The sequence below is a fragment of the Oncorhynchus keta genome, chromosome 22 (assembly GCF_023373465.1).
Source record: "Oncorhynchus keta strain PuntledgeMale-10-30-2019 chromosome 22, Oket_V2, whole genome shotgun sequence".
Lineage (NCBI taxonomy): Eukaryota > Metazoa > Chordata > Actinopteri > Salmoniformes > Salmonidae > Oncorhynchus > Oncorhynchus keta.
Genome location: NC_068442.1, coordinates 24414804 through 24434516, shown reverse-complemented (window position 1 = coordinate 24434516; position 19713 = coordinate 24414804). Strand labels below are relative to the sequence as shown.

At 39.5% G+C, this 19713-nt stretch overlaps 2 protein-coding genes across 11 annotated transcripts in view; one reads left to right on the top strand and one right to left on the bottom strand.

Moving 5' to 3' along the window:
* The first annotated feature begins 952 nt into the window (after positions 1–952).
* On the top strand, positions 953–9588 carry LOC118401218 (insulin gene enhancer protein ISL-2B). 4 transcript variants are annotated; one of them, XM_052474942.1, is made up of 6 exons: positions 953–1243; positions 4027–4216; positions 4538–4797; positions 5650–5933; positions 6261–6428; positions 6732–9588. In XM_052474942.1, the coding sequence occupies exons 2-6, from the start codon at positions 4044–4046 to the stop codon at positions 6846–6848; spliced, it is 1002 nt and encodes a 333-aa protein (XP_052330902.1). In that variant the 5' UTR covers positions 953–1243; positions 4027–4043; the 3' UTR covers positions 6849–9588. The 4 variants fall into 4 exon arrangements, with proteins under 4 accessions (XP_052330902.1, XP_052330901.1, XP_035654434.1 ...); XM_052474941.1 differs by lacking the exon at positions 953–1243 and adding an exon at positions 3530–3670 and having other exon boundaries at positions 4583–4797; XM_035798541.2 differs by lacking the exon at positions 953–1243 and adding an exon at positions 3530–3670.
* Positions 9589–9740: 152 nt separating this feature from the next.
* Positions 9741–19713, bottom strand: part of LOC118401217 (S phase cyclin A-associated protein in the endoplasmic reticulum-like) — a 101646-nt gene continuing 91673 nt past the window's right edge. For all 7 annotated transcript variants that reach the window (XM_035798537.2, XM_035798534.2, XM_035798535.2 and 4 more), the window contains 3 exons: positions 15677–15868; positions 10882–10930; positions 9741–10636 (listed from right to left, as the gene is read on the bottom strand). In XM_035798537.2, the coding sequence (XP_035654430.1) occupies positions 10533–10636; positions 10882–10930; positions 15677–15868 (345 nt within the window). In that variant the 3' untranslated portion in view covers positions 9741–10532. The remainder of the gene's footprint in view (positions 10637–10881; positions 10931–15676; positions 15869–19713) is intronic.

Here is a 19713-nt window from a genome sequence, read left to right as displayed (position 1 = left end):
TCTGGAGAGCCCAGTGGGTGCAGTTGCTTTACCAGGCGGTGATACAGCCGGACAGGATTCTCTCAATTTTACATCTGTAAAAGTTTGTGAGGGTTTTGGGTGCCATGTGTTATTCATAGTTTTGATGTCTTCGCTATTATTCTACAGTGTAGAAAATAATACAACTAAAGAAAACAGTTGAATGAGTGGGTGTTTCCAAACTTTTGACTGGTACTGTATATGTAATTGTGTAGCCAATAAATACAATAAAATGAACATCTCGGCTTACAGTATCAGCACAACATTCTCAACACTACACTCTAGTGGACATTTCATAGCATGCAACCTGAAAGACCTCTCACACCTCAATTTGAATGCCTTTTGTTATTGTTACAAGAGTCAAATACAGCAAAATAAAACAAAAATGATCCTATACCTGTATGGTTATGAATATAGCTAGCTAGGGTTTTTGTTGGTGAGTTAATATATTTCTAAGTAAAATGCAGCTATGCTAGCTTTTGCTAGCAAGCTAGCTTCTCTGGGATAGGTGGCGGTATTTTCGCATCCTGATGAAAAGCGTGCCCAAAGTAAACTGCCTGCTACTCAGGCCCAGAAGCTAGGATATGCATATTATTAGTGGATTTGGATAAAAAACACTCTGTTTCTAAACCTGTTTGAATAATGTCTGTGAGTATAACAGAACTGATTTGGCAGGCGAAACCCAGAGCACAATCCATCCAGGGAAAATGTTTTTGAGGTCAATCTGTTTTCCATTGGTTCCTATGGCAAGCCCGTTTTAGTAGAAATATGTTTGCAGTTCCTATAACTTCCACTAGATGTCAACAGTCTTTAAAAATTGGTTGATGTTTTTCTTTTGAGAAATGAAGAAGTAGCCATTTCCTTTCTGGGTGTATAGCCAAGTGTACTCTTTTGTTTGGGGCGCGTGACCTGAAGCTCGCTCCACTTTCATTTTATCCGCTATTGAACGCAGTTTATCCTGTATTAAATTTGATCAATTATTTACGTTTTAAAATACTTAAAGTTGGATTAGGAAAGTTGTTTTAAATGTTTGGACAAAGTTTACAGGTAACTTATTAGATATTTTGTAGTCATGCTGGGCGAGTTGGAACTGGTGTTTTTCTGAATCAAACGCGTCAAATAAATTGACATTTTGGGGATATAACAATGGAATTAATCGAACAAAAGGACCATTTGTGATGTTTATGGGACATATTGGAGTGCCAACAGAAAAAGCTCTTCAAAGGTAAGGCATGAATTATATCGTTATTTCTGAGTTTTGTGTTGCACCTGGCAGGTTGAAATATTATTGTAATGTGTTTGTTTGATGGGGTACTGTCCTCAGATAATCGCATGATTTGCTTTCGCGCAATGCCCTTTTTTCGCGTTAGTCATTAGAGAAATCTGACACGGTGGCTAGATTAACAAGAAGTTTAGCTTTAATTTGGTGTATTGCACTTGTGAATGTGTGAAAGTTAAATATTTCAACAAAAAAAAAATTGAATTTCGCGTACTGCATTTTCACCGGATGTTGTCAATCGATCCTGATAACAGGATTTGATCCATAAGAAGCTAGCTGATAGTAGATGTAAGATTAGTGTTAAGTTTAGGAGTTAATTTAAAGGGTTAAGGTTAGGGGAAGGGGAAGGGTTAGTTAAAATGGTTAAGGTTATGGTTAGAGGGAGGGGTTATCTAACATGCTAAGTAGTTGCAAAGTACCTAAAAAGTTGTTGAAGTATGTTGTTGAAAAGTTGCTAATTAGCTAAAGTTGTCAGTGATAAGATTTGAACTTGCCACCTTTTGGTCATGGTATACGCCTACCCGTCCAACCTGGCTAACTACCCTACTTTCGGTTTTGCCTTAAGTAACCATCTGTCTTATGTGACCATACCAAACGTGACATATCAGACTAATTTTAGCATCCAGGATTTACGTTTACTATGTCACCTCTAGTCTATGAGACCAGGCTGCTGGAGACGTGTGTCCACAATGATGAAATCATAGCCATTGAACCTATTGTTTATCCTCACATACTTCCTCATTAACAGGCATGCATTAATTGTTGGTTATGTTAAAGATATCCATTACAAATGTTAAATGGTGCACTCTGGTACCTGTTCCTTAACCAATAGTGTATATCACATGCAAAAAATGGATGGGTTTTCCATGTCAAAACGTGTCTTAAAATGTACTGAAAAGGGTAAAAGGGTAAAGATTTCTTGATTTATATATCCGGACAATACTAATCAAATTTGAATTTTGATTATACAATATTGCAGAATGGGAACATCTTGTTATTATACTTCTACATTTACAAAACGAAATTCAGAGTAATCTAATACATGTCAGTTCATGGAATGCGTGGCAAAATAGCTTCTTCATTTATTTTTTGGAGAGATTTTGTTAGATTTCTATAAATTGACAAAATAATAATATTGACTAAATAATTTGTCTGTTATTAAAAACATAAACAACAAAATGGTCCTTTCTGCTCCAAAAGGACCTTTCTGCTTCTTTTCCAGTAGAGGGCTCACTCATAGAAGAACTCTCGTTCCTATGAGGTCTCTAGTCTAATCTTACTTTATGAAATCCATGCTTTTCATATGATTTTGCAATGCATATTATACGTTTTTGTATTGTCACCAGGAAAAAGAATAATGATAATAAAAAATAATATTAAGAATATAAATAATGAATAGGTCTGCATAATCATTATTATCACCGTAATAATTATCACAATCATAAGTGTAGAAGCATAATCATAACAATGAAGTTCAACTGTCCACTCAACTTAGGCGAACTTATGTGTGAAAATCTCTTTATGTTAAGAAAATATAACTGTTTTTAGTATTTAGACTTTTTTTTGTCTTGGGTCTTTCTTAACATTCACTATATTTATGCAACACATTTCAATGAAACTCAATTTCGAATTTCTTTAAATTACCTTTACAATTTTTCTTCCAGTTCCATGCTTTTTAAACAAAAAAGAAAACGCTGGCTTGGACACAAAAAAACACGGATGGAGGGGGTCTATGTTGATCTAGTAAGCCTACAGCGTTTCTCAACTGGTGGGTCGTGCATTTAAAGTGTGTAGAAAATGATAATTCACTTTTGTTTTTTTATACCTCTGAACAATTTTTCTTTAATCAGTCTTTTCAATAGAGTGTTATTAGCAGCGCTATTTAGCAGAGTTTGTTGATTTTTTTGGTCTCAAACCAGTGAGTTTAGCATTCTTCATCAAGAATATGGGCAAAATGTAATTATTGAAAATGAAAAGGTGGGACTGTTGTTCCCTTGTCATATAAATTGTACATTTACTATCAATATAGCATTAAAATCGCTTTCCAGCAATCTGGGTCTAGAGGCAAAAACCAGTTGAGAACTACTGATCTAGTAAGTAGTCTATTGTTTCATAGTCGAAGCCTTTGCATAGTTTACCCCCTCCCCAAACGCACAGAGGTCCAGGTTGACATGTGACGTCACTCTGCGCGTGGGACATTGCTCTTCTCTTCCCACCTCTCAATCGAGGAATAGAAGTTAGCAGTCAACCAGGAACGGGACCGGGCAGTCTTCCACTCAATTTCTTAATCTATCGGCCTGCACTATCCCTCCTGTATGGTGGATATTATATTAAATTCTTCTTTCTTGGGTGATATGGGGGATCATTCCAAAAGTAAGTAAACATTCGTGTCCCTATTTTAATTTTGACCCAGGCACATTTAAGATTGATTGGATCGTTAACAATATTGGGCTATTATTGGAACATTTCGCGATTTTTTTGTTTGTTGCATTGGTCAATTTCGATAACTGAAAAGGGTGATGTGAATACATCTTAGGTCTACGGTCAGTTTATACCCGTATATAGCTACGGCCCTTCGTTCTGGAAATGACAAGGATAACAAAACAGGACACGACACGTTTGCATGCTGTAGAGTGGACACTGGACGAACATGCGGGGATTTAGCGAGTATATCTGGTGATTATATTGGTGTAGGTGGTGGTAGCATTAATATACTGTGCATTCGACAGAGAAGTCTGGAATCGCAATGTGTGTGGGCTGTGGGAGTCAGATCCACGACCAGTACATCCTGCGGGTCGCCCCGGACCTGGAGTGGCATGCTGCGTGTCTGAAGTGCTCGGAATGCAGTCAGTACCTGGATGAGACGTGCACTTGCTTCGTCCGAGATGGCAAGACATACTGCAAAAGAGATTATGTAAGGTAGGAGTTGACTAAATTTCCTCACTAACGTGATTTCAGAGCTTTGGAATTTCCAAAGGCCCCAATTGTGAAATAAATTGTAGTTAGGCCTACTGAAGTGGAAATGTATGAGAAATTGTTCAAACTGCTTGTTGACACTAAACAGTATCCACATGAGAGAGAATAGCACAACCTAGTCAAAGTTTCTGGTTTATTTGGTAAAAATTCAATAAAAAATGTCGACTTGTGTCGTAGGCTATTCGTCTCCTTCATCTGACTAAATTGCATGTTTTTGTTATGCATTATAAGGTAATGAGACCAATGTTCCTATGTCCTTTTCAGATTATTTGGGATTAAATGTGCAAAATGTAACATTGGCTTCTGCAGCAGTGATCTGGTGATGAGAGCTCGTGACAACGTTTACCACATGGAGTGTTTTAGGTGCTCGGTGTGCAGCCGGCAGCTTGTGCCGGGGGATGAGTTCTCTCTGCGGGACGAGGAGCTGCTCTGTCGGGCTGATCACGGGTTACTTCTGGAACGGGCCTCAGCGGGAAGCCCCATTAGTCCGGGAAATATTCTCTCCAGGTCTTTTCATATTGCTGGTCAGTGAACGAATAATGGTGGTAATAATAATAACGAGAGTATAATATTAATATCAACGTTAATAACAACGAAAGGATATAGAATAATAATAATAATTGTAAAATATATTTTTTATAATAACAGTTATTATACTTGTCTGCAACATGTTCCTTTCACTGATCAAGTGTGCAGACTTTTAAGCCTATAGGTTTATTACATTACTTTCATTGGTAGACTAAACATTAATTAAAACATGTTGTTTGTATCTATTAAGTTGTTAAAGCTATTAGACGAAAGTGTATGTCAATTCGTTTATTTTGAAAACAATAAGGTAACATTTTGGCTGTGTAAAGGGGGTATGCTGCAATGGTCGATATATTTTTGTTAATTAAAATACTGAAAGTTTTGAGTTTGTAGGTGTGAAGTTAGAAAAATACAGAATACCAGACGTCGATCGAAATATGATTCTACAACAAAAAATACATTCATGTTAAATGGGAAGCATTTTAAATTGTATTTGTAATTCATTAAAAAAAATGAGTTGGTATTTGAAGGGATATTCAAATATTGTATAGCCTGTTTACTTAAAGTTTACCAAAGAATCTTATCAATTATCACGAAATTACATGATCGTCGTTATTATTATTTTTTGTTGAGTACATCTTCACTGAGGAATGTGGGTGTTTTTTCTGATTGTTTTTTTTCTTTTTCTTTGTGAGTTTCCTATGCTCCTGCCTTGATTGTGTAATTCCTAGGGAGAAGTAGGCAGAATAAGTGTATCTATCATCAGTTATGATTGCTTTTCTAAATTTGGCTCCGTCAGTGGAAATTACATTTTCAAAGATATTTCCTTTTGAATATTTGTCCCACAGATCCTGTGTCAGTTCGACAGCCTCCTCATCGGAACCACGTCCACAAGCAGTCAGAGAAAACCACTCGGGTGCGAACAGTATTGAACGAGAAGCAGCTTCATACCCTTCGGACCTGTTACAATGCCAACCCAAGACCAGACGCTCTTATGAAAGAACAATTGGTAGAGATGACCGGTCTTAGCCCAAGGGTCATCAGAGTTTGGTTTCAGAACAAACGTTGTAAAGACAAGAAGAGAACTATATTCATGAAGCAACTTCAACAACAGCATCACATCGATAAAACTGTAAGTTCATTTCGACATTCTAATGCAACATAAACTAAAAATACAGGTGTTATTTAATAGGGCGTGCCAAATAAAATGTCATGAAAGCATATTTTTATTTAACTAGGCAGTTAAGAACACATTTTTACTTACAATGAAGGCCTACGAACAGTGGGTTAACTGCCTTGTTCAGGGGCAGAACGTCAGCTTTTTACCTTGTCAGACTCCGCGATTCGATGGCCCAATGCTCTAACCACTAGGCTACCTGCCGACCATATTGCACTTTGAATGTTGAGAAAACCAGATGGATGGTGGTGAGATGTTTGTTGTGATACATTTTATCTGTAGAATCTTCAGGGGCTGACGGGTACACCTATGGTGGCAGGCAGTCCAATTCGACACGACAACACGGTCCTAGGGAACCCAGTAGAGGTGCAGACTTACCAGCCCCCCTGGAAGGCCCTGAGCGAGTTCGCCTTGCAGAGTGACCTGGACCAGCCCGCTTTCCGGCAGTTGGTAGGCACACACACACACAATCATTTTTGCAATAAATGTATGTTTATTCAAATATCATCCACTCGATCACTGAATGGCCAATCTCGATTCAGATGAGAGAATGCGATTTTATTCAGTCAAATATTTCTAAATTAAATAAATGCTTTTCAGCATCAAATTCGAAGGCTGGTCGATTTACATGAATATTCATATTGGCCTAATATTTGCATTGGACTTCATCGAAACATAAGGGTCAATATCAATATACAATAAGCAATATTGAGAGAAGAAAAACGCTAATTAAAACAACCGTTTTCATCGCAGGTGTCTTTTTCTGAATCCGGCTCCATGGGTAACTCCTCCGGCAGTGATGTGACCTCCTTGTCGTCGCAGTTGCCGGACACCCCGAACAGCATGGTACCAAGTCCGATGGACACGTGAGCCCAGCCCAACAGTGACGCTTCGAACTCCAGCATGCTCCCGCGTGCTCTGCATGAGAATTGGCTAGTTAACAGCTTTGAGAGGAAAAGGATTTCATCTTATTTAAAGAACAATAACGCTGGATTTGTCTATGAGGATGCACCATTTGTTCACAGAGGGACCGGTCTGCATTGCTCAGGATCGGATGAATTACCAGCCAGTGACAACCAAGGGCTATAACTAAAGCGGAGGCTGAGCCTCGGATCTTACCTACATGGTTGGACATAGCCTACGTGAGGATTATATCTACAAACATTCAACTTTATTATGAGTCGCTAGCTTGTAATGATGAACACATCAGAACATTATCCATAGTGGCCAACAGTTGTATAGTTTGATCTATGTAAGTTTCCTATGTCGGGTTGCGACCATGACTCTGTAGATGTGCATGATTTCTAGAGATGATTTAAAATCAAGCCCTGTAAAATAGTGTAATTAAGTGGATGGGATACAGATTGTGGAACCTTTCAAGAAAAACGTAAGTTATTGATATTTATTATGCAAAAATGTAGGCTATCGTAATAAACCCATATGAACGGTTTAATGTCTAATGAACTCTGCATGTGAAATCTCATAGATGCAGTAATTCAATCAAATATTAACTGAAATTTCAAATGGACAAAATAAATCACTATGTATTTATGAAACGGCTATTTCATGGTGGTTTTGCGTTGCCATAAACCTATGGGCTTAATCTAAACTATGTAGCCAGGGTGAAAAACGTTTGAGATGTAATAGGCCGATAGAATCTCAAATTAATTTCGAACCATCCAAAATAAATCACGGTGATGTCAGTTAAGACCAATCTTTCACAGAATCGCGTTAATCATTAGAGAAAATCAATTTGATGGAAGCTAATCATTTTAATGGCATATTCAAACATCGTAACGCAACAGAATCACAGTTGGTCAAATGCAAGCATTTCTACGTTGAGGCCTGTTTGTTAAATACAATTGAGGATAACACATTGTTTATTTAATTGTCCTCCACATATGGATTTGCGATGTGATCATTCCAGTTTCACTTGTAAAGTCACGAGTCTAGACAGAGGACAGGGCTCGGCGGCTCCTTATCTACGCTTGGCATCATCTGCAAACGATACATTGAATGGAACCACAACAAACCCACCTCTCTCTATCGCTGGAGTCTGTGCTGAAGGGGACTCCCACCCTGCGAACGCATACTGGCATGTCTTGGGTTTATTTTCCTTCCAGGCAAAATCCTGGATAGCCTCTGGACAAGGAGTGCAGGTCAAGATACTGACGACATACTAGACCTCAACAATTTGTTGTTGTGGATGAACTTTCTGATCAGAGGACGCAACAGCATTCTAACCTCTTAATCACGATCGGAAACATGATCAGTCTTTCAGCACAGTACATAGTAGTCCTAGCTAGGTCTCTTTATGTGACTTCTGGCATCAAATCAAAAAGCCATTAGGCCTATCCTGCCATGCATAGTCTTATGTCCAATAATTGTAGCTATGCAACAGTAGCCTACTGACCAACAAATTCTGCCCTTGTACCCCACCTAATCTTTCCTCTGGAAATATTTCATAATCGTGGTTAAAAGGCATTTTTAGAAACAAAGCATAGATTTGAGATACAGAAATCAAATTATTTCCCCCTTAAACATAATACATACACATTCATATTCACTTGATAAATGTTTTGCATATAAGGAAGGCAATGTCTAGAATAAAAGTTTATAACTTTCAAAGTCGCACAGAAAATAACAGCATCCATAGGCCTCAAATTTTGGAATTGCTTTATCCATTAGCCTTGCTATAGGCCTAGATAGGCTATGTAGTTAGTTATATTGTTGCATATTTCTGTCATTTACACAACTCATTAATTCGTCCATAAAGCCATTTAAGACAACTGGCAAATAAATAAAGTGCGTAATGCCTATATGTCTTTTGGCACGTCAGATCATGGTTTTAGTTATCTAATTTCAATTTGATCAGATAATTATATAGTATGGAAATCTGCAGTTCACAATCAGCCATTTAGCTGTATCTGATAGACATTAGTCCAAACAACAGCCAGCATTCGTTAACCCACTGTTGCGCTCCGAGTGGCAGAATGAAAATAGATGCTGTAATTTCCTCCTGCGTCATTTTAGGATTTCACCTTACCGATAACAAATGATACGAATCTAATGGACACATTTCCCATATTAACGTAATCAGTTGTCATAATTCTGATGTATAAATAATTAGGCTACTCCACAGTTTGGGGTGGCTACACTATTTCAGGGAAATAATAGACCTCGGCTACTTTTCAAGCGGTAGGCCCAGTGTAGAGCTGCAGTATGCTGCATGTGAAATGTGTTTAAGAGTCTTATGCATTTACTATCCCTTAATATGAGAGGCCTCTTCAGTTGATATTAAAGTTGAAGAGACACTTGGCAAGAATTGTGAGAATATACCCAGCCCTGTATAGGTTTATGTACTGAAAATAATGATTCAATATTGCATTAATTTCTAGGAGTTATCTTTCAAAAAATATCCACTGGTATGTCTCCTTGCTGGGAGCTCTGAATTAACTGTTGGGATTGATTGAGCTGCTCCAAGGCAAGAGCAGAGGATTGACTGGGTCTGCAGAACTGAGTCTGGTATAGAGAAGGACCAGCCATTTTCTTTAAAACCAAGCTCCTCACACCACCTGGGATATTAATCACTATTACAAATGTTACAATGCTGTACAGGAAGAAAATTACACAGGCAGAGAGGCAACAGTCAGTACTTCTCATTAATTGTCACTTGATGATCAATAGACATAGGGGAAATCACTGAGACTTGAATGAGTTAGCCACACAATCTCTAGATAAAAATAACAGGAGGACAATGAATGACGCCTAATAATAAATAATTTATTAAATGGGGAAAAAATGTAATTTACTAAATCAATTATATTTTGTAAGTTCTTTACAGCATAAAGGCAAGAACAAGGGAAACATTTGTACTTGAAATCAGGACAGCTCTTACTAGAGCAAATCTAAAACGTACAGAATAAACACATATAGACTATGTAACTTACATATTGAAGTACAAAACTGCCCAACGCCTATAAAATAACTATAGGGAAAAAAATATTCTGATCAGGTCATTCACATCTTAACTGTATATGAAAATATTAAAATGAATTAACAGGAAGTACACAGTAGTAGACCTTATTATTGACGCATTACATATGTTATGTAATCTAACCATTATGAGAGTGCTTTTGATTATCTCTGCTCTCTTCTGCTACGTTGCCATTCTATCCACAATAGAAACAACACGATAGCAAATGACTTGGTTGGACAAGGAACATAATTATTGTGCATGACTCACGGTAAAATACACAAGATACTCACTTCCAACTCAAACTTTCGTGCAAATCGCCCATGGACATCGATGGATGACTTACACAAACATTTTAGTTATACATGTGCATCTCAAGTTAGGATTTATCCCTCGTCTTCTAGGATTTCAAGAGTTTTGGGAAGGCTAAGACTGTATTTTTAAAGAATATGCCCATATGCAGACTTCAAATCTAAATGGGAAAGTATGTAGTGTAGATGGAGGGTTAAGTGTCGGTTTCTACTTTGTAGTGTTTTTCATGTATATGTGCATGTTAGAGGTTGGCATGCAATTCTGGTTTAGTCCTCCTGCTTCTTGAGGAAGAACTGCAGTGCTGATTCCCATTGGTCTCTGGGAAAGCGGTCGGACAGCTCACAGTAATCCAGTGGCTGAGAGACTCTGTCTGCATGGTGACAAACCATAGAACATAGTTTTTTTGTCTGAGCAAGATGCCTCACGATTATACACTAATATTTAAGAATTACAATCGTCAATTGACCAAAACAATTTATGTAAATTCATATTTCAATTGAAAACACTGTACTGTGACCTTTTTTTTAAAAGAATTGGTGAATGCATTAATACATTTTAATGCAAAACTATCAAAAAAAAAATTCAAAGTGAAAAATGGCATTGAAGAATACCTACCTCCTTGTTGCATTCTGTTGTCTGGATGGTTCTCACTTGAGGCACCATCCTGGAGGAAATAAAAGAGGAATATGTCAGAGTGATCCACAGTATTAAGACAGGAGTAGGGGAGAGGCCAGACACCATTGCTCACCAGCTGTGAAGAAATGGAAAATTTTATCCACCATATCTAAGCAAACCATAACTCATCATGCTTGAAGCTAACCAACCTAAATAGGTACAAACAGATAACTTTAACTTAAACAAACCTTTTCATACATTTTGCAACGATTTCATGATGCCGGATTTGATTCTGACAACGGTGTATTTTGAACATCCGAAACAACTCTGTGTATTTTACATACCCATACATTCTGTTTGCAATCCCTGCATGTCTCCCTGTTCTGATTAACACACACATTAAAGCTTATAAAGATGTCACAATATACTCATAATTTCAATACGAACCATATCCTTAAAGGGATAGTTCACTCAAACTATAAAATGACACATTAGTTCCTTACCCTGTAAGCAGTCTATGTACAAGGTATGATAGCAATCCATGCTTTGGTTTAGTTTCCCTAGCACTAGCTAGTACAGTTTCCTAATGCTAACGTTTTAGCATTTGTGGCACAAATCCCATCAATTCATGGAAGCGATATTATACTGAACAAAAATATAAACGCAACATGTAAAGTATTGGTCTCATCTTTCTTGAGCTGAAATAAAAGATCCCAGAAATATTTCACCTGCACAAAAAGCTTAATATTTTTTTTTAAAGAGCAAAAATGTATTTACATCATTGTTAGTGAGCATTTCTCCTCTGCCAAGATAATCCAACCACCTGACAGGTGTGGCATATCAAAACGGATTACACAGATGCACCTTGTGTTCGGGACAATAAAAGAGCACTCTTATATGCAGTTTTGTTACACAAAACAATGCCACAGATGTCTCAAGTTTTGACAGAGTGTGCAATTGGCATGCTGACTGCAGGAATGTCCACCAGAGCGGTTGCCAGATAATTGAATGTTAATTTCTCTACCATACGCCGCCTCCAACGTTGTTTTAGAGAATTTGGCAGTATGTCCAACCGGCCTCACAACCGCAGACTACGTGTAACCACGCCAGCCCTGGCCTTCAACATCCAGCTCCTCACCCTGGTCTTGACCTGACTGCAGTTCGGCGTTGTAACCGGGCAGATTGCATGTATGTAAGCGGTTTGCTGATGTCAACGTTGTGAACAGAGTGCCCCCATGGTGGCGGTGGGGTTATGGTATGGGCAGGCATAAGCTACGGACAACAAACACAAATTCATCTTATCGATGGCAATTTGAATGCAGAGGTACAGTGATGAGATCCTGAGGCCCATTGTCATGCCATTCATCCGCCGCCATCTCCTCTTGTTTTAGCATGATAACGCACAGCCCCATGTCGCAAGGATCTGTACACAATTCCTGGAAACTGAACATGTCCCAGTTCTTCCATGGACTGCATACTCACCAGACATGTCACCCATTGAGGATGTTTGGGATGCTCTGGATCAATGAGTACGAGTGTAAATGCGCACAGGCATTGAAGAGGAGTGGGACAACATTCCACAGGCCACAATCAACAGCCTAATTAACTCTATGCAAAGGAGATGTGCTGCATGAGGCAAATAGTGGTTACACCAGATACTGAATGGTGTTCTGAACCACCCCCCACCTTTTTTCCCAAGGTATCTGTCACCAACAGATGCATATCTGTTTTCCCAGTCATGTGAAATCCATAGATTAGGGCATTAATTTATTTCAATTGACTGATTTCCTTACAAGAACAGTACCTCAGAAAAATCTTTGAAATTCTTGCATTCAAATTTTTGTTCAGTATAGCATTTTTGCGTATCATGTTCAAATCATCCATAAGTGACTTTGGTGAATTTCACAATCAATTGTAGGTACTGTACTTTTGAACATGATGTGCAAAAAATGCCAATATCAGGCCCACAACTTGAATGGGATGTGTGCCAGAAATGCTAAGAAGTTAACATTTAGAAACAACGCCAGGGAAACTAAACCAAAGCACGATTGCAGACATACTGTCCATAGACTGCTTATAGGTTAAGGAAACCAATATGTAATTTTGTAATTTGGGTGAACTATCCATTTAATACTATTAAAATAGCAAAAGTACTAGCAAATCAAGTTTTTGCTTCATCTCAGGTTAATTCTATAATAAATAATGACACAGGGAAGGAGGAATCTATAGATCTTCCCACTGTTTGGCTGAAATTACAATAGCCTGTCCCTCTATTGTGCGAGATAATCTTAATGTAAATAATGGTGGTAGCTAGGCGGTGAGAGGCGATGTTGTCAGAGAAGATGAATGAGACCGCCTGTTTACTGGAGGCTAAACCACTGGCAGATAAATCCACTGAGGAAGCCATGTAGGTGCTAAATATCCACCAGGAGACAGACACATTAATTAAAAACGGTCCAATGCAGCCGGTTTGATCTCAATATCAAATCATTTCTGGGTAAAAATTAAGTACCTTACTTACTGTGATTGTTTTCAATTAAAATATGATTAATAAGTAACTAAAAGAGCAATTTCTCATACAAGGATTTTCATACAAGGACTGTCTGGGAGTAGTCTGAATGGGGTTGGGAAAACAGAAAACTAGCTTTTAATGACAGAGGTTTGTAACTCTTTCTTATTGGTCTATTGACTAATTTACCACCTGGGGATGTCACCGGGTAGGTCAAAATTCCATCCCACCAAAACAGGCAGAAGTTTCAGGCAGTCTTTTCAAGCAGCCCTTGCACTAAAAGTGAATTACCATAATTTTCACAATTTCACAGTATTATTCCAACCTCAGTGTGTAAATAAACAGAGTATACCAAACATTAAGAACACCTTCCTAATATTGAGTTGACCTCCCCCCACCCTTTTCCCTCAGAACAGCCTCAATTCGTCAGGGAATGGACTCTACAAGGTGTCGAAAGCATTCCACAGGGATGGCCCATGTTGACTCCAATGCTTGACATCAATAAGGGATCATAGCGTTCACCTGGACAGTCAATGTCATGGAAAGAATAGGTGTTCTTAATGTATACAGTGCTTTAGGAAAGTGTTCAGACCCTTTGACTTTTCCACATTTAGTTACGTTACAGCCTTATTCTAAAATGGATGACATTGTTTCCCCCCCTCAATCTACACACAATACCCCATTATGACAAAGCAAAAACAGGTTTTTAGAAATTGTTGCAAATGTATAAAAAATAAATAACTTAAACATCACATTGACATAAGTATTCAGAGTACTCAGTTGAATCACCTTTGGCACCGATTACAGCCTCCAGTCTTCTTGGGTATGACTCTACAAGCATGGCACACCTGTATTTGGGGATTTTCTCCCATTCTTCTCTGCAGAGCCTCTCAAGTGCTATCAGGTTGAACGGGGAGCGTAACTGCGATGTTAGATCGGGTTCAAGTCTGGGCTCTGGTAGGGCCACTCAAGGACATTCATAAAACTTGTCCTGAAGCCACATGGCTGTGGTCTTGGCTGTGTTCACCCCCAGTCTGCGTGGTCTTGCGTGGTCTTGGCTGTGTTTCGCCCCCAGTCTAAGGTCCTGAGCGCTCTAGAGGTTTTCATCATGGATCTCTCTGTACTTTGCTCCATTCATTTTTCCTCTCGATCCAGACTACTCTCCTAGTTAATATATAATAATAATAATAATAATAATATAATAATAATAGTTCCTGCCACTGAAAAACATCCCCACAGCATGATGCTTCCACCACCATGGTTCACTGTAGGGATGGTGCAAGGTTTCCTCCTGACGTGACACTTGGCATTCAGTTCAATCTTGGTTTCATCAGACCAGAGAATCTTGTTTCTCATGGTTTGAGTCCTTTCGGTGTATTTTGGCTAATTCCAAGCGGTCTGTCATGTGCCATTTACTGAGGAGTGGTTTCAGTAGGGCCACTACCACAAAGGCCGGACTAGTAGAGGGCTGCAGAGATGGTTGTCCTTCTGGAAGGTTCTGTCAGAGTGGCCATCGGGTTCTTGGTCACCTGCCTGACCAAGGCTCTTCTCCCCCGATTGCTCAGTTTGGACAGGCAGACAGCTCTAGGAAGAGTCTTGGTGGATCCAAACTTTTTCGATTTTAGAATGATGGAGGCTTCTGTGTTCTTGGGGACCTTTAATGCTGCAGAAATGTTTTGGTACCCTTCCCCAGATCTGCGCCTGCAATCCTGTCTCGGAGCTCTACAGACAATTCCTTCGACCTCATGGTTTGGTTATTGCTGTGACATGCGGTGTCAACTGTGGGACCTTATATAGACAGGTGTGTGCTTTTCCAAATCATGTCCAATCAATTGAATGTACCATAGGTGGACTCCAATGACGTTGTAGAAACATCTCAAGGATGATCAATGGAAACAGGATGCACCTGAGCTTAATGTCAAGTCTCATAGCAAAGGGTCTGAATACTTAAGGTATTTCTGTTTTTATTTTTAATACACTTGCAAAAAATTCTAAAAACCTATATTTTATTTGTCATTATGTGGTATTGTGTGTAGATTGATGAGAATTGTATTTTATTTTAGAATAAGGCTGTAATGTAACAAAACATGGAAAAAGTAAAGGGGTCTGACTACTTTCCGAATGCACTGTATACAATACAGAAACATATTTTTTTACTACACTGTGCCTTTAAACCAAAAAGACTGACTAAACCGGTGGCTCTATTATGTATTTGCTCTGTATACATTAAATGTGCTAGTTCTTCAGAAAATTAAAGCTTCGCCAAAACAGCAGTGTGTGTGTTACCTGTATGAAGGTGGCCAGTAGCACACAGCTCATCTCCTGCTGCAGGATAACCTTGTTCTGGGGATTGTTGTAGCAGGCTGATATGAGTGAAGGGAAGAGCACTTTGATGAGGCGCGGGTGGCTGAAGTACTGGAAGGGTAGCTGACACAGTTTCTGCAGCACGCTAGGCTGGCGGCCAGACTGCACTATCACCTGGAACACACAGAGCAGGGCCAGTCAGTCAGTGCCACCCGTAAATCACTGCCCTGCACCCCTCCCACCCATAAATCTGCCACTAAAACAACACACAAACACCCATTAGGAGGAGAACTGGAGGGCACAGCATCCCACCACACAATTACAGGCTATAAAACACAATGATGGGATGTTTTGCTCTTCCTTTGTACTGCAGGTAATTTCCGAGATGTTGTGAAATGGGGGCAACAATAAATAGTAATGTGAAATATCTTCTTGATGAGAAATATCTTGACTTCATTATCAAAATATATAGGCTTTTATGTGTTACCCGGTAACAGTTATCTCCAACTGTGTGAGTGTCACTGAGATATTGAAGCCAACACCAGACCATATCCCTGTGGATGTGCACTGTGCAGCTTAGGTTGAGAGGGCATGCACTGCGTAGGGTTGGGGGGGAAGGGTGAACAGACCTCCACTGTAGCCTTGCCACCACCACTAAGAAATGAGCAATACCATTAATGGAGTTCTCACCCGGCTGACATCCTGCTCCCCTTTACCAGCGGCCAATCAATCACACAATTACATCCGGCCCACCAATATTAAAACCAAATCACGTCCAGCCTAGTTTGATTAGAGCGGGAACTGGTCCAAAGAAAGGGGTCCTGGCCTAATGCGCAGGGCATCTCCCCAGAGCCTGGGAAGGCCATCAGCACTTCTCTGAAAACTGTGTGTGGGGGGGGGGGTCACCACAGTAAATCCTGTCTGGAAAAACACCCCACTGCTTTACAGGTACAGAGACCCAGGCTGGGGCTCAGCTGAAATAGGAACCAGAAGGGCAGGGTGAGGTCCCCTGGCCACAGTGACATAAATTCAGAGGATTTACAAGATTTGGAGAATACACTTAACAATACTCTTCCAATGCATTCTCTCTTTGATAATGCACTTTAAGGTTTAAGGGTAGGATAAACAAAGCGATAATTCACTGCTTTTATAATGTCAAGGTGAGTCTCCTCAAAGCTCTGTTCTACAGCAGCGTTCAAAGGGCCACAGGCGATGCCTCTTCCTATTAATGTCTGTAAAGATTCTTTACTGACCAGCTAAAACAAAAAGAGGCTTTTTAGGGGAGTTAAGTCTCCACTGGCACGCAACTAAAGCAAATTCTCAATGAGGTTAACAAAGATGAACTCACAAACATGCAGGTTCACTAGGAGGATACCGAAATACCCTGTATTTTCACTGTCATATAATGCAAGAATCTAGCGTTAACTCCACTGTACAGAAGGAAAAAAGGGGAAGATCTGATTGTTTTCAAAATAGAGCTGCTTATTTTCATTTTCGAAGCTAGCTGCAGGACTTCGCAAGATCCTAGATCACCGAATCAATCTTTACCGTTGCAACACTGCCGGAGGAGGAACGGCCAGAGAAGGTGGTCATACATTTGATTATGAGATCCCAGGTAAAAGGAATCTTTCATCAGAATATTGAAAAACACACTTCAGAAACACTGCAGACCAACAATTTGTTGTTGCAGGGCCTGCTCTTGGACATCATAATCCTGAACTTTCATAGGTCTCAGAGATTCAGAAGTCAGCGTCTGTGTTGAAGCCGATGCTCTAAGGACTCAACCTACAAACCATACAGCAATCTCATAATCCTCCACTATGCAGTGTTCCATCCTCAGTTGCCTAAATAAATTGCCCATCCTCAAGTGCCCTCTGCAGGGAGGCATACAGTGCCTTCAGAAAGTATTCATACCCCTTGACTTATTCCACATTATGTTGTATTATAGCCTGAAATCAAAATAGATTAAATGTTGTTTTTTCCCTCACCCATCTACAAACAATAGCCCATAATGACCAAGTGAAAACTCAGTTTTAGGAAACGTTTTCACATTTATTGAAAATAAAATACGGAAATATCTCAGTCACACAAGTTAACACACCCCTTAGTCAATACATGTTAGAATCACCTTTGGCAGTGATTACAGCTGTGTATTTCTGGGTAAGTCTCTAAAGCGCTTTGCACACCTAGATTGTACAATATTTGCACATTATTCTTTAAATTCTTCAAGCTCTGTCAAATTGGTTGATAATTGCTAGACATCCAAATTGCTAGACATCCATTTTGACGTCATGCCATAGATCTTCAAGCTGATTTAAGTCAAAACTGTAACAAGGCCACTCATGAACAGTCAATGTTGTCTTGGTAAGCAACTCCAGTGTATATTTGGCCTTGTGTTTAAGGTTATTGTCCTGCTGAAAGGTGAATTTGTCTCCAAGTGTCTGTTGGAAAGTTGGACTGAACCAGGTTTTCCTCTAGGATTTTGCCTGTGCTTAGCTCTATTCTGTTTATTTTTATCCTAAAAAACTCCATAGTCCTTACCGATGACAAGCATACCCATAACATGATGCGGCCACTACCATGCCTGAAAATATGACGATTGGTACTCAGTGATGTGTTCCATTTACCCCAAGCATAACGCTTTGTATGCAGGACATGAAGTACATTAATTTGCCACATTTTTGCAATTTCACTTCAGTGCCTTATTGCAAACAGGATGTTTTGGCATATTTTTATTCTGTACAGGCTTCCCTCTTAATTAATACCGTCGCCATGTTCAAAGGGATATTCAATGTTTGTTTCTAGATTTTTGTTTACGCATCAACCAAAAAGGTGCCCTTCTTTGCGAGGCATTGGAAAACCTCTCTGGTCTTTTGTGGTTGAATGTTGTTTGAATTTTACTGCGAGACCTTAAATATACTTGTTATGTGTGGGGTACAGAGATGAGGTAGTCATTCAAAAATCATGTTAAACATTATTATTGAGTTAATTCACATTATTAGGTGACTTGTTAAGCACATTTTTCCTCCTGAATTTATTTAGGCTTGCCATAACAAAGGGGATGAATACTAACTTAACCTTTAATTTGTAAAATTGTCTAAAAACATAATTCCACGTTGACATTATGGGGTATTGTGTGTAGCCCAGTGACACAATCTCAATTGAATCAATTTAAAATTCAGTCTGTAACAACAAAATGTGGAAAAAGTCAAGGGGTGTGAATACTTTGAAGGCACTGTAAAACAAGGCCAGCTGGCAGCCACAGAGGTTACCTAGTCCTACAGAAACCAAGTCTACAGGCAACTTTCCAGGACTCTGTAGGCATCACCCCAGGTGAAGAGCAACAGTGCCCCACACGGTGTTCCTGTCCACTGGAAGTATCTATTCAAACCCTGACATCATAAAAAGGTCCAGCAAGCGTCTGTCTGAAGCCATGAATCAAGCCGCAGTTTAACACAGACCCGTAAAGCTCAAGTGCCTGGTGGTTCTGGTCTGTCTTAACTACAGAGATCTGCCTTTTCAAACAGGCATGCTCTTTTATGACTCGCCATTACATAACCACTTTGCTGTCCACTGACAACAGAGAGTGTGTAAAGTTAATGTTCCGAAACGCAAACAAAACCTTGGGAAAGCCTAAGTTGAAGCGGAAACCAGGCGGTATGGACTATCCAAATAAAGTGTTACCAAAAATAAACCAAGGTTAGCTTGCTAGCTAGATTTGACAACTTCTAAGAGTCAGAGTGAACCTGTACTGTAATTCCAGCACACGAAACATTTTAAATTTGAGATTCCTCCACGCATAGGAAGACTACCGTGTATGAATGGACAGTGGAGTAGTCTCTGTTCCGCATGCTGTCTAGACAGACCCAGACACCTCAGCTAGAGGAACCATGTCAGCCTTCAAAACAGGGCAACAAACCTGAATTTCTTGCCCACAACACAAGTCAGACCCTCTTCCAAGCCTCCCTCTACACACTGGAGTTACCCTAGTGAAGGAACAGCCCTACTGATAAGAGAGA

Excerpts from the sequence above, each read along its gene's own strand:
- LOC118401218 (XM_035798541.2), top strand. The coding sequence starts at position 3,613 with ATGGTGGATATTATATTAAATTCTTCTTTCTTGGGTGATATGGGGGAT. Across the intron at positions 3,671-4,026 it reads TATGGGGGATCATTCCAAAA|AGAAGTCTGGAATCGCAATG; the intron begins GTAAGTAAACAT and ends TGCATTCGACAG. Across the intron at positions 4,798-5,649 it reads CAGGTCTTTTCATATTGCTG|ATCCTGTGTCAGTTCGACAG; the intron begins GTCAGTGAACGA and ends TTTGTCCCACAG.